The 15,411-nt window shown below is 37.9% G+C and overlaps 1 protein-coding gene across 8 annotated transcripts in view; it reads right to left on the bottom strand.

The window, feature by feature from the left end:
* Positions 1–15,411, bottom strand: part of LOC117402875 (lysosomal-trafficking regulator-like) — a 163,435-nt gene that overhangs the window by 63,418 nt on the left and 84,606 nt on the right. For all 8 annotated transcript variants that reach the window (XM_034004461.3, XM_034004467.3, XM_034004462.3 and 5 more), the window contains 3 exons: positions 15,164–15,273; positions 13,300–13,726; positions 6,207–6,360 (listed from right to left, as the gene is read on the bottom strand). In XM_034004461.3, the coding sequence (XP_033860352.3) occupies positions 6,207–6,360; positions 13,300–13,726; positions 15,164–15,273 (691 nt within the window). The remainder of the gene's footprint in view (positions 1–6,206; positions 6,361–13,299; positions 13,727–15,163; positions 15,274–15,411) is intronic.

Here is a 15,411-nt window from a genome sequence, read left to right as displayed (position 1 = left end):
AACTTCATGAACACACTGTAAACAAGTTACTGAACAAACAGCATGATCAGCATTAGCACATGTAGACAACTAGATATTTTTAAATTTCTAAAACCTTTTGTATTTTTTTTTTTGCTGATAAATTTCAGGACCTAATACTGAAATGTACACAAATACAATGACCTGCCATCAAGTCCTAATACAAAAATTAAAAGTTAGCTGTATTTTTATTCTTTTACATGTTGTACAAAAACCATGTTCGCTTTTGTGTACGAGGTACCTGAACTGAAGGACAGCTCCATGCAAGTAGAAGTTTTGATTTTAGTATTAAGATATTATTTAGGCTATTGTAAATACCCATAATGCAACACAGTCCACAGCTGGGTACTGAAGCCTGAAGCTATTGAAGGGCATTTAACAGCATGGGCCGGGCCTTACCAGAAGGTAAAGCCATCTTCTTAATTATTAAGTGATAGTGCCCATCGGTGAAGGCTACCGTGTGTTAGTTGACAGCGATTGGAGTTATGCGTCTCGGGACAAGGCCACGAAAATCAAGGCCAGCTAACACACTGTACAGCCTTCATCGAGAGGGCACTATTGCTATTAGAAAATTATTTTTCTCATTATTTTCTTTAAAAAAAACACTTTAAAACCTACATTTACTGTGAACTTGTAATGACTCGTCTGGTACCCTTCCGGAGACAAAAGTTTTAGGCAAACAGTCCCAAAAATTTTCATAAAGGATCGTACACATAATCAGAGAAAAAAATACTTTATTAAAACAGTGCCATATCACAAATGAAACACTACTGGGAGTTGTGAAGGATTTCACTTAATTTAAGAGGTTCGATTGCCCTTTTGTAGCAGACCCAGACACATAAATTGAAATTGTAAGCACTTTCATGCAGTTTTTATTATTCTAACTATAGGTTCAGGTTCTAACTATATCGGACAGCTAAGCTGTTTACCGATTACAAAAACCACTGTTACACACACAGTTTAACATTTAAACAACCCTCCGCTTTACACACTACCTGGGTCTTAACACTGACAGCCTCTTCTCATGCCCTGAACAAACATTTTTGTTCTTGTTATATACCTGCCTGCTAATTAAAGGCAACTGACACCCATTAAATATTAGAGTCAGGTGAACCTCATCCTGGCTCCCTCCCATGGCATTCTGGGGAATGTAGTCCTTTCGCCCCTCCTGGACTACACTTTTCTCTCCTCCTCCCCCTAGTCTGTCAGACTGCAGAATGCAAATACATAAACTAAATCCCAAAGAGACAATTATATGCAATATCTGAATGAAGCAATATTAATGAACTATCCGTGTTTCCGTTTGTTGTTGATGAAAGATACTGTGCCTGCGCTCCAGTCGAGCTGACAGGCTGCGATTGGCTGACTTGGCAGTTGCAGGTACGGGATTGGTTACTTTCGTCAGTGCAAAGTATTGATTGGCTAGTTTTGGTGGCTAATAAAATACATTTAGATCAATTGTGTCTTTGTTTAGTATTTACTGTCCAATAGATGTGAACTACGCTTAAAAAAAAACAGCAAGTCAAAATGAAAAAGCCGGTAGTTGTGCGGATTCATTTTAAATTTGATTCACAGGTGATGCGGTGATATTCCAGCAGGTATCTACTGTGTATTAATGCCCGCTATATCTTGAAGCTGATTGGCTGATGATAATGAATCGTTTTCTAATATAGAATAGGACACCATGACTAAGTATTCCACACTGTGTCTATTCATGTGCATGTTACAGATATAGACACTGTATACATATATCATTGCAACCATTTAAAATCAAGATCTAGTAAGACTCACCTACTCCATTATGCCACTTTAAGCAAAATGAATGATGAACAATTTTGTATCTTGATGTATACATTATTTATGTTGGCCAAAGAACAGATTTGTTTCCTCACTGCATATGTAATTACTTCAGAATGCCCTGGCTAGCACAATGGTGTATCCCTGTTCTAAAACTACACACATAATTATGCACATGAGTCTTAAAATACGTCCTACGCACAAAGCCCTTCAGTCACATAGTAAAACCTTCAAATAAATGTTATTGACATGCAATACTGCACATGGGCATCTAATCAACTAGGTCTTTCAGTCTGGTGAAGCAAGCTTAAACATTTATCCACCATCACAAAGACAGTTTCTTCTGTGTAGGTGTTCATGCTTTTTCATACAACTGAAATAATAAAAGGTAAAACTTGCCACAACTACAGGTAACTATGGCAAAGCAAATGGACTCTGCAATGCACAACACAATGTTCGGCAAAACATACTGTACGTTATTATTATTATTATTTATTTCTTAGCAGACGCTGTTATGTTCTTATGTTAGCAGACTTATGTTAGTGTTCTTATGTTCTTATGTTACAGAATATCACAGTACAAAGTATCACATTACAAAATATCACATTACAGATGAGAGCAGTTGTAAACTACAATAAAATCAGTAGCAAAAGATCAAGTTCAAATAACAGCAAAAAACAGAGAATACAGTAAATAATTATATGCAAGAGCAGGTTTGATTAAGAGCAGTTAACTTGTATTAAAAATATTTGCTTATACAGTAAAGTCCAGTATGAGCACGTAGTAAGTATGATGAATGGATGAGAATGATTTCAAGTAACAACAATTACAAAAAACGTGAATACAGACATCTATAAGAGTACAAATACAAGATACAGGAAGTAGTTATAATTAAGAGCAGTAGTAGAATATGGTAAGGTATGGAGCAGTTCAGTGCAAGTGTAAGCTGATGCAAGTACTGGTACAATTGGGTGCCATATAGTCCAATATAGTCGAGAATATTATAGGATCAAGTTACCCACTACCATACTTCACTAATGAACTAAAGTACAACGAGAAATGGATCCCTGGGTGCACAATTTAAGGGGAAAATACCCTGCAGTTAATAAATGTGCCAGTGAAATAATTTGAACATTAGAAGTTGCAAGTTGAAATGGTTTAGGATATGGGGTTTTCAGCTGGGTGTTATTATATATACCACTGTGCATAAATATTTCATTTTTGTTTAGCAGCTCAACAGTTACAGACTGACTATAGTTTCAAAATGATCATCTACCTGTACGCATGTGTGATTTCAATTGAGCGTGTTTCCACTCTGATTTTAGGCACAGCTGCATTTTATTAACAGCAACAGCAGCTGGTTGAATGTTTGTCTGCGTTTGACAGAGTATGTCCAGATTATTCTGTATATTGTTTCTCACGTCAAAAATTGATCCATTTCTCACTTGCAAAAGAAAAACGAAGGGAAAGAACACGAGATTCTTCAGGATGTGCAAAGCGACAGAAAGTTATACCGAATCCCTTTTGGATCATTTTTATGTTGGCTTTAAGAAAAAGTTTATCTTTGTTAGTTACTATAGGTTTTATCTTGAGGTTAATGTTTTTGACGTTATAAACATTTTAAATGACACACAATTATGCTTTGATGGGAAGTAAATCGTAACGTGATAAACATTTACAGAGCAGACTATTATTTACTGAATAGCAAGATTCCCAAATACTGTCTTTTGATTCTGTGTATCCAAAGACTTGTAATCAAAAGTTTTAAGAAGTACTGTTTGGTATTCTGTCCTAAACCAGCAGTTTGTCAGTCCCAAACTATTGTGACATAAATTATATATTAAATAAACATAGACAAATACAATTTGTTAATCAGATTATTCTGCCTTTTACTGCAGCTGTGGTACCATTCAGTGGATCAAAAACTGTAAAGGGGTACTTGAGCTTCAAACCTTAAAAAAAAAAGGTGGAAAAGCACTGGTTTAGGAGATATTGGCTTTTGTAGCGTCAATGGTGGCAGATATCAAGTAAATTGTTGCCTATAAATATGTTGCATTAGAACAGGACCTTGGGGACCCTGTTGGTCAACAGCCAAAACTTTGGCCACATTCTACAGTTTGAACTGTTCGAACAAACCAGGGCACGAGGGTCCTTGAGGTACGAGAGGCCATTAAACTTCTAACACTAGAAGCCCCGCGGCAGTCATTTTGGCGGTTTTTGGTTTTAAAATGTAATTTTCTTCAGTCGTGTAACACATATGGGACTGTGCGTTCGTGTACCTTTTTGTCCGTACGTATTAAATATTCTCCCAAAGCATGAAACGCGGGAGTGCAGAAATAAAGGAGATATATCATATTATACCTAAAAGCCCCGGAAGCAGTCACATTGACGGCCAAAGAGAAAACAATTGTATTTTGATTATACAGAACGGCATTCTACTTTATTATTTTTATTTACCAGTCCGCAATTTGTTTACTGTAATCAGATTAGTCTCTACTCTCTGCCTGAGTGAATGACTAACAGTCTATTGTTTTCAATCAGCCTTTTGAAGGCTGGCGCCTGCTTGCCAGCTGTGCTGCTTTGGTCAGTCAATTAGCATCGGGACTAGTGAAAATAAACACCAGAGACCATGGAGTTTTACAACGCAACAAAATAAGAACATAAGAAAGTTTACAAACGAGAGAAGGCCATTCGGCCCATCTTGCACGTTTGGTTGTTAGTAGCTTATTGATCTCAGAATCTCTTCAAGCAGCTTCTTGAAGGATCCCAGCGTATCAGCTCCAACAACATCAACAAAATATGGAGTTGATGTTTTGGATCAGATGGCATGGAAGTATTCTGTGAAAGCTGGCTCCCAACAGTGGTCTGTTCAGGTGTTTTAAAATGCATTGGACCTAGCAGCCATCAACTCCTGGGTACTTTACAAAGAATGCACAGAGAAAAATTTACCAAGGAGAGAATATATTTTACAGTTAGCACAGCAACTTCGCGATAAGCATTTGGAACAGAGGGAGACTGCCAAGCGTGTATCCACAGCTGAAGCGCTGGCAACCCCACTGAGAGCTGCAAGAGACACCAATGCCAGGTTGGCAAGTGCAATAAAAATAAAACTTCGGGCAGCTGTGCCCTGTGCAGAAAGGCAGCGTGGAGAAGTGCATTATCTGTGTTGATTGTGAACAGCCTTAGACTCAAGGTAAAGAATACCCTTTTATCGAAAAAAAGAAAAATAAATTAGACTTCTGTAAAACGTTTTTTCTTTTTTTTTTTTTTTTTTTTTTTATAAATTTAGTCATTGCCAATTATTTCTTATAATTTTCTCCCAATTTGGAGCGTCAGCCGACTGCTTTTTTTCACACTGCGGACTCACCATGCAGCCACCGAAGCCGAGGACACCCTGGCCGACCTAACCCTCCCTCCCCCCGGGCGGCGCTCGGCCAATTGAGCGCCGCCTCCTGGAGGCTCCCGTTCTCGGTCGGCAAAGGAATAGCCTCGACTCGAACTCGCGACGTCCAGACTATAGAGCGCATCCTGCACTCCACGCGGAGCGCCTTTACTGGATGCGCCACTCGGGAACACCGATTGCTGTTGAAAAGTTAACAATGTATTGCTATCGTTTCAGTTTTATAAATATATATGTTGGAAACCGATGTCTGTTCAGATGTTTATTTATTTACATTTTCTTGTTTTGATTTGTAAAATAAATGTTCATTATATATATATATATATATATATATATATATATATATATATATTCATGCTTTGGTTGTTCAGGTGTTTATGTGACGTACTCAATAAAAAAATAAAATAAAATAAAAAAACCCCCACTAAATTACATCCGACTGTTTCTCCTTTCGTTATACTATTTACAGTGTTTTGAATACAGCTGGTCATCCCAATGGGAACTCAATTAAATTCAGATTTGTTGACTGGACAGCCAACTTTCCTTTAGACCTGAAGATGCAGGTCTGTCTGTTATAAATTACTACTTAGCAGAAGAATGGGCACTACCAAGTCAACAGTGTCCAGATATAAATCTGGGATTAAACACATCAGCCTTGGCTCCAAGACATGTGACACCATCCTATTTTGTCAGAACTATTTTTTTTTTTTTTTTTTTTTAAACAATGAATTGAACAACTTATGAGAACGTACTCTGACAGGGCTGTGGCAACAAAGATGCAGGACAAATGGTTTAAACTATTGTATTGAATTTGCAAGTCCGGTTTTACTTGCACTCATAATACTAATACTAATGATAACTGTACTACTAATATTATTTGCAAATTCATACAAGCTACCAGGGATGCCAAATGATAGTATCAAAAAACATTTAGTTATACTGTGTGTTGTATATACCTTATTCATAAGGTTCTGTATAGGACTGCTATTACCTGAAAATGAAAGCCCCGGTGTTCAGATCAGCCCAGACCTGCAGTATGAGTGCTTTGGATCCCAAGGAAATTATATGGAGGCAGCCGTCTTCAATCAGCTTGTCTCCAGAACTTGGTGGATTTTGATGATCAATACCTGCTGGTTTATCTCCATCTAAAACAAAAGAAAAAAGAAAAGAAAAAATCAATGCAACAAATTATTTATGGATTTCTCTAGACACCCTTTTTAGAATTAATACAATTATAGCAAATCTATCAAAACAAATCTTTCCCACTTAAATTTCCTGAACCATCATCAGGCTTTCTCTAAATGCCATTACTTTATTACAGCTTATTCACTACATTGCATTTCATTTTACTTCATTTTCTCCATTTACCTGTTTTCCTTTTTTGTTTATTGCATCCACTTGTTTAAGACTACAGTACATCCCCAAAACCCCATGTATGCAGTTTCTATACAATGGAACCCATTAAAGAAAATGAACACTTTGCAAGTTTATATATAGAACACATAAGATGTTTTTGTCAAATGTTTGTCTAATTTTAGTTTTCTTTTTAGTACTAATATAGTTCACCAGGGGAGAACTCAAAATGACCAAGATTGTCCTTAGCTACGACAGTAGCACACAATCTCCAATATTATTTCTGCAGTATTATTATTATTATTATTATTACTATTATTATTATTATTATTATTTATTTCTTAGCAGATGCCCTTACCCGACTTACAATTGTTACAAGATATCACATTATATATTATTTCACATTATACAGATATCACATTATTTTTACATACAATTACCCATTTATACAGTTTTTACTGGAGCAATCTACAGATGTCAGGACTGCCCAGTCCCTGACCACATTCCGGCGCCTCCTCAAGACTCACCTCTTCAAACAGCACCTGTAGAACTCCTCTGTTTGTATCCTGGGACACTATCACCCTTCATGTAAATGTACTTTATTTTGCTCTTATCTGCCCCCTATTTTACTGCATTTAATCCTGTACTTCAGAATACTGTAATCTGCCAAGTGTTTAACCTGTAGTACTTTGTATTTAATCATATCCTGATGTAACTATCACTATTTAATCATATCCTGATGTAACTATCACTATTATCTGCTGTATTATTGAATTGTGGTTTGTCACACTTGTACTTTGCTTGAACAAAAGTTATTGTATTTCTTGCTCTTATTGTATTACTTGTATTGTAACACTTGAAATGTATTTGCTTACGATTGTAAGGTCGCCCTGGATAAGGGCGTCTGCTAAGAAATAAATAATAATAATAATAATAATAATAATAATAATAATAATAATAATAATAATAATAATAATAATAATGATAATAATCTAGGTAAAGTACCTTGCTCAAGGGTACAACAGCAGTGTCCCCCACTGGGGATTGAACCCACAACCCTCCGGTCAAGAGTCCAGAGCCCTAACCACTACTCCACACGTTTAGTACAGTATACAGTACTAAACGTTATAACAGTTAAACCTTTTGTCATTCAACTCCATGGTTTTTAATAGGCAGCCAACTGGCCAAATGTAGCCCACAATAAATCTGTGAGTGGTCCAACTGCTGACCCATAATTATTAAAAATAAGTATCAATATACACTTTAATAGATTATTAACTTGTATACAATCCCATACTAATTCGATTTGTTGCATTAGTGGGTTATTTTTCTATAAAATTGGTTATTCTTGGCTTTCTGACTCAAGGAGAATATGTCTTGCTATTCCCATAAAGAAATCTTATTGAGTACCACTTGTTTTGGACCCATCAAGGAAAGCATCTCATTCTGATTTCAATCTGCTTTCTATTTGGATATGGCCAGGATTTTACATACATCTTGTTCCAGTAGGGGTGAGACGATTCATCGTGCATTGATGCAAAGTGATACTTTACAACACGATACGATACACCTTTGTGTATCGCGATACAAGCTTGAAATGAGTAGCTAATATGCCACATTTATTAAACTGTAAATGATGAAAGAAAGGGTCTTAGTTGTTTGAACGTAAACTCCACTTGATCCTAGACATATCACATTGTGCAATGCGCAGGCCAGACGCTTCCGGAATTTAAGAGGGAGTAGAGGAAACAATGGCAAGTTCTTCATTTTAATTTAATTTAAAATGTAATTTAAAATGTAATTTGCAATCGTTAATTTAAACTGATACGGACAAAAACGTGAAATAAATTACTTAAACAATAATACAAAGTTAAACGAAATTTAGATAAAAACATTGAAGATAATAATAATAATAATAATAATATGCCCAAATAACAATGTTTTTTTTTTTTCTGTATTCCATTGCTAGCAAGCAGGGAATACTAACACTATACTAAAGGCTTCAGAACGGGCTGCAGAAATGCTGTCTGGCCAATGGGAGTTGAGAAAGCTGTGATTCTGGCCAATGGGAGTGTAGAGGAGGCAGAGACAGCCTGCATTTTTACATTTCTTACTAGTTTTATTTTATATTTTTTCACCTTGCAGTGCACCCTAATAATGTTGTTATTTGGTTGAATGATCCTTAAACTTTGATTTGGTTGAATATGTTACTTTATTTAAAGAAATGTGTTAATCCTGATGAAAATGACTTAAATACTAATTTTATCATTTATTTTAATCTAATAATTTAAATTATTTCTAACCACATTTAAAAACTGCATAGTGTAGAACAGTATACAAAATAAAACAATATACTCAACCTTAACTTAAAAATACAAATACTTAGTGAAAAAATGTATGGTATAATAATAATAATAATAATAATAATACTACTAATAATAATAATAATATATTTTTGAGTTGAAGTTAAGTATGATGCAAGCAAAAACCCGGATTTGCTTTTTATTGAGATTGAGATTGTTATTGATTGTTATTGATTAGACAACTTAATGCTTAACGTTATATTTAGGTTTTCTAAAGAAACACATGAACAAAGTTTGTACTTTAATAATTATCAAACACATTGCTTAGTATTGTTTTCCTTTCTCAGAAATGTGGTAAGGAGATTTGGTTAAATGAGCTAAAATGGATATCCCAGGAACTCTAGTTGACATACTGCTTTGTCTTAATTCAAACTAGTGGTTTATTACTTTGTGGGAAATAAATATAATTTATTTTGAACTGAATCTGTGTCTACATAATTTTAATTATTTTCAAGTCTGTCAAGCAGAGATGAGTTTTTCATAAGTATCATGATACGTATCATAGCGTGACCTTGGTGTATCATCTCACCCCTATGTTCCAGTGTTACTCTCTACTAACCCCAGATAATCAAGGATTTGTACAGTGCCAAGATTTCATTCAGAAGTTCAACAGCTATTCAGCCAGGATTGTTACAATATATATTTGTAGACACTGATGAGTACACCGCAGGCAGCTTTCCTCAACTCATCCCTTTTATAATTCTCTCTTTGGGATTTAGTTTATGTATTCGCATTCTACACTCCCAGTAGTGTTTCATTTGTGACCCAGTACTGTGTTACTGGGCCTAGTTTTGAGTAATCCCTTATATGCACACCCTATCCCATATGGGAGAATGAAGGACATTTAAGCTACATCTGGCATTTGCACAGTCTCATTTTTGCACACGTAGCTCACTTTCTATATCAAAATTTTTTATATCATTTTTTAACAATGACTTGGGGGGGGGGGGGGGGGTTGGTGCGGAAGTAAAAACCATGAACGTTAGGTTATCATCATAACCCTGGTTCCCTAAAATAGGAATATTAACCTACAAATGGGTGTTTCCTTTTTAAGACACCCAAACCTGAAACTTTATACCAAAGACTTCTTATCGGAGTAGTGTGTGACGCAGCTGCTGCTCCGTCCCCGAGAGCATAAAGGAGCTGCTCACACTGACAACGATGTCATTTTCCTTGGAGGATTGCGACCATGAACGCTATTTCAGGGAACCAGTGTTATGATAATAATCTAACATACCCTTTCAAGTAGTGAATATTAACCATTTCAATGGATGAAGTATACCCAAGCTGTCGCAAGGACGGTGGTACCTCACTGAGCTACAAAGCTGAGCTGAAACCGCCTTGTGCTAGTAATCAGCAACCAGCAATAGCTGGAAGAGAAATACGACGAAACCTCACCTAATGTTCTGTTGTGAGGGTGGACTGGGAAGCCATCCTCAGCATTCTAAGCATTCTAGTGCCAAAAACAGGGTTATGCGGATCTACGACATTCAGTTGGTAGAACCTAGTAAAAGTATGGGGGGAAAACCACATTGCTGCATTGCATATGTCCCGGGCATATGCACCCTGAAACAAAGGCCATGAAGTCACCTGACCCCTGGTGGAATGGCCGGTGAGCTTCTCTGGCAGGGGCCAGTTCATAAGCAGTCTTAACTGTGCCTGTCAACCATTTAGATTAGACATTGTTTAGACAGAGCCTGTCCTTGGGACTTCGCTCCATAACAGACAAAGAATTGTTCTGACTTCTTCCAGCTTTTAGTCCTGTCAACATAACACGCTAATGCCCACACTGGGCAAAGCATATGGAGCTGGCGCTCCCTGTCAGATTGGAAAGGAAGGGGATGGAAAGCCTCCAATTACATGAAAAGCCGAGATGGTCTTCGTGGAAAAAATCCAGGTTAGTACGAAGGGTAACCTTCGTTCTGGCCTTTGAAAATATTAGACAGGCTTTCGATACAGAGAATGCTTGCATTTCACTAACCCACTTAGTGAATGTGATTGCAAGAAAGCTGCTTTGAAAGACAACAATTTAGCTCAGCTGAGTGCATGGGCTCAAATGGAGGTTTCATCAGTACATTAAGCACTACATTCAACCTCCAACAAGGAACAACCTCCTTCACCAGTGGCCTAAGCTGCTGGATGCCTTTCAAAAATTGCCCCACCAGGAAATTAGCTCCTGGGGTGACTGAATCTATTTTTACATGGCACACCAAGATGACTGTCAAATTGACCTTTAAAACTAGAATCGCCTGATTTTCGAACTACCTAGAACCACCACGTGAGCCACTTTGACCCATACATTTTGAAACTGCTTTGTTATGAAAATGAAAAACATACTATCGGATAGAGCTGAAAGGTTTTATTCATGTCTAACATCATATCTAACATTTGCATCGCAGAAACACAATATATAAATGGAAAATTAAACATAAAAGGCTTTATTTTTAAAATGAGCACATATACAGCATGACTACTAACAGTGAAAAAAAATAATAAAATACACATTTCAAAAGAAACAGGTATGTACATATACCCATGTATAGGTGTAAACGGGTATATGTGCACAAACAACTATAAAACCGAAATCATTGTTTCTAATACTACATAAAAAGAAAATAAAACACCATTTCCGGTATGACGGCTGCATTGTACTCTATGGAGGAGTGTATGGGTCACATTGACTCACGTGGCGGTTCTAGGTAGAAATGTTTATAACTATCATTTTTGCGATTCTGGCTATCAAATGGTGTCAGGATATTTAATTCATATATTTAGGAAAAGTCAAAAACGTACACACACATACGATTTACAACGGAAGCGTAATTAACATTTTAAATGCAAACTAGGTCATATAACTGCCATGGGGCATGTTGTAGGTTCAAACCCACGAGACAAGCACCACGCCTTAAACATGCCCCACTTGTACCCATACTGGGAATGGGTAGCCGCTGCCCTGGCGTTTTGCAGGGTGTCAGTGATCCTGTTCGACAACCCCAGACAGCTCAAATGAAGCTGTTCAGGTGCCAGACCCAGAGCCCAGGCTCGATGGGTTGGGGTGCCACAAAGTGCCCTGTGCCTGACTGAGCAGGTTGCAGCGCATCGGCAGTTCCCATGGCTGGTCGCTCAAGAGCTGCACCAGGAAGGAGAACCAAACTCTCCTTGGCCAGTATGAGGCTATTAAGAGCACCATAGCCCGGTACTGCCTGATCTTCTCCAGACATAGTGGCAGCAGTGCGAGCGTTGGAAATGTATAGAGTAGACGACTTACAGCAATACTAACATTTTAGGACCCGCATCCCTACAGGATAAAGGATTGGGCTGAAGTTCGAATAAAACTTGTCACTTACCTCTCATCTGGGAACTTGCCAAAAGTGAGTTAGGTGATCCTGGTATTTTTTTCTCTAAAGCCCTATTCAATACGAGTCGAATGAGGTGCTACACATGATGACAGCGTCTAAGTTGAGCCCAGGGTGATGTTTCTGGTCATGGTCACTTTTTCACTTTAGGTTGACCTTTGCCAGGTCTCAGCTCGAACGGGAAATTTAAAAAATGATTAGCATTTCTGAACTCAGCGGGCCCGAAAACCCCCAGGTGAATTTTGGTGAGATGGTCGGTCAACGGCTCTGGTTGAGTTGGTATGGAATGACCCATTTATATCATCAGTCTGGTTAGTGATATTGCACACCTTTCACTAATGCATACTGTTAATTGCACCTTATTGTTACTTGGTTCAGAGAACTTTTAACCCTTTGCGGTCCATTTATTCAGCATGTCTCATGCGCGTCAGGTCCAATTTATTTTCATACGCACAGTTTATTTTAGACACGCTGTTTAAAAGTATTTCACAGTATTTTTCACAGTAAAACAGGTTTAAAAAGGCACTGCATATCAACAGGACACTCAGTACTGCATCTCCAGCCCCGCCCCACCCCTTGTTCTCCGTAGTTTTCACATACCTCTTCATAGTCGTGCATACTGATAAATCATCTCTCTCGTTTTATCACCAAACTCCTGAATAATGCGATCCAAGTCATTATTTTATTACTATAACATCTCAAAAACCTCTGCAAATGTCTGTGATATTCTTTGAGCGCTGGATGCAGAAGCAGCTATCTTGTTTGTTCATGTCTGTGTTATCTCTGTGGTGCCGGGGCTATGTGTATTGCTCAGATCCGTCCCCCCCCCCCTTTTTTTTTCAGCTTCTCTCGGCTCATATCGGTCTCACTCAGCCATTGAATGGTCTTCTCGGCTTTTTCCGGAGAAAAAATGACTAGAGACCTGTGTTTTATGTCTTTTTGATGATGTCGGACCCTCTCGGGGTCCGACATCGGACCGCAAAGGGTTAAGGGGTTAATAGCTCAGTCCTACCTATGCTGTCAACACTGCTGTCCCGGAAAGCAACCAGCTTGCTCCTCTTCGGCTTCATCTCTTTCTCTGCTGAGCCCTCTGCCTCTGGAGGGTTCTCCACTTTCATCCACAAGGAAACACTGAAGCCCTCCGACATGTGTGGCCAGCAGTTCTGCCCAACGAGGGGCAGGTGGACCGGAGCCACATGCCAGGAGGAGGAGAGCTGGTGATTAAACGCCTCGCTCTCTGCTTCCTTCCTGCCAGGAAGCACCTTTCCTCTCCTCAGGAGCACAGGTGCCTTGCCCCCCAGAGTGCTGCTCTGCTTCGGCATTGGGGAGGTGCTTGTGGCAGAGCATGAGTTTATAACCAGTGGAAAGGTGAGGTACTGCAGGGGGGCCATGTGCATGTTTGCTTCCACGATGTGCAGGACTCCATTTAGAAGGATTTCCTGAAAAGGTGTACAGAAACATAACAAAAAATGACATTGCAGTGATCCATAAAACTCACTTCTGTATACCACTGCTGATTTGAATGAGAATGAAAGACAGCATTATGTTAAAACTTTGAAGTCAAATACACTTTCACTGCCATTTTTTTCAGTTTTAGTATAATTAACTTAGGACAATAGATACTTTAATTTTGTAAATATTTAAATTTTAACAAACAGAACATTTGTACTTACAGCTGTATAAACAGGAAGGCTCACATCCGACACGCTTGTTTTTGATTAATGCTTAAACATTTTAACTTTGAACCATTAACACTAATTCTAACTCACTTTCAACCATTGTGTATGTGGAGTTTTAATTTGTTTGTGTATTTGAAATATTTGAAAAGTTTATTAAGTTACCGTTATGTCGATCAATTACCTAAATACAGTGTGCTTATTTAAAGATTACTTTAGCAATTGTAAAAAGTTTCCTTTATGTATTATGATGGTGTATGTCAAACATCTCCGTTGTTTAATATATATTACAGTTTCATTAGTTTAATTCGCAACCATCAGCCATAGAGCAGGATCAGACTGGGATCAGAGCTTTTAAATGGATGAATTACATTAAATGGAGGAATTACATTATTTTGTTTATTCCTTTGTTCAAAACTAAGAACATTTAATTTCTCCATTTATAAAACGTTTAATGAAGCCCTGATCCCACTCTGATCTTGGTCTGAAGCAAGATCGAAATAGGATCAGATTTTGAGCCAAAATTGATCTCAAGATCAGCACTGATCCTTTTAGTGCAACCCAATACATCATAGGATCAAGATCGGAGCCTGGATCCAGGATCGGATCACTTTGGTACAACCGGCCCCTGGTGATTTGGGTTTCTGAGTGGTGACTACCAAGACAAGCACAACATTCAACACGATATTCGTCTTGGCATTTTTTCGGCAAAAAGTTGAACAAATATCCCACCTTGACATTCTGCATTGGTAGTAAATGGATAACCACTACACCTGCTATACGGGGCTCAAAATTAACAACTGTAGAGAGTGCTTTCCGCAATTGCTGCAATGGCATATGTATAAACCAGGCCACAGTGCTTTTTATCCCCAGGTTAAAATAAAAAAATAATAGACAGTTCAACAACTGCAGAAAATGCGCAAGGGGTATTTTTACTTAGATGCCTGTAAATGGTTTATTGAATAAGAATGCAGTAGTCGTCAAAATTGAAAAAAAACTATAAGATGCGGTTTGCTTTTCATTACTGAGTGTAATACACAATACCATGTTTTAAAATGAAAATACATGCTTGTGATAACATCTGTTTCTTTCAAAACTTCTCATTTTGAGACCTTTACAGCAAACAGAAGTAGAGTACTAAACCTCTTTAACCGCACTGTAAGGCCCTGTATTTCTAATTTTCTAGATGAAGGTACTTACAGTAGGAGGTGTCTTCTCTAGAAATATCCTAATGAGTAGAGACAGTTCCTCTGAAGAGATATGTGAGCTGACCAACGCAACCAGCAGCTCCACCAGAACACCTTGGCACTCTACAGACCCAAACAAGGACAGGGTTAGCACCTGACCATGGTTACATTAACTACATCCCACCAGGCTCTCTCTGTTAAGACACGGTTGCAAATAAAACCCTGTTTCCATTTAATGATAAAAAGAAACACCTTAATTTC

The sequence above is a fragment of the Acipenser ruthenus genome, chromosome 5, assembly GCF_902713425.1.
Source record: "Acipenser ruthenus chromosome 5, fAciRut3.2 maternal haplotype, whole genome shotgun sequence".
NCBI lineage: Eukaryota > Metazoa > Chordata > Actinopteri > Acipenseriformes > Acipenseridae > Acipenser > Acipenser ruthenus.
Note: the sequence above shows the minus strand (reverse complement) of the source record. Positions and strands in the feature narration are given on the sequence as shown.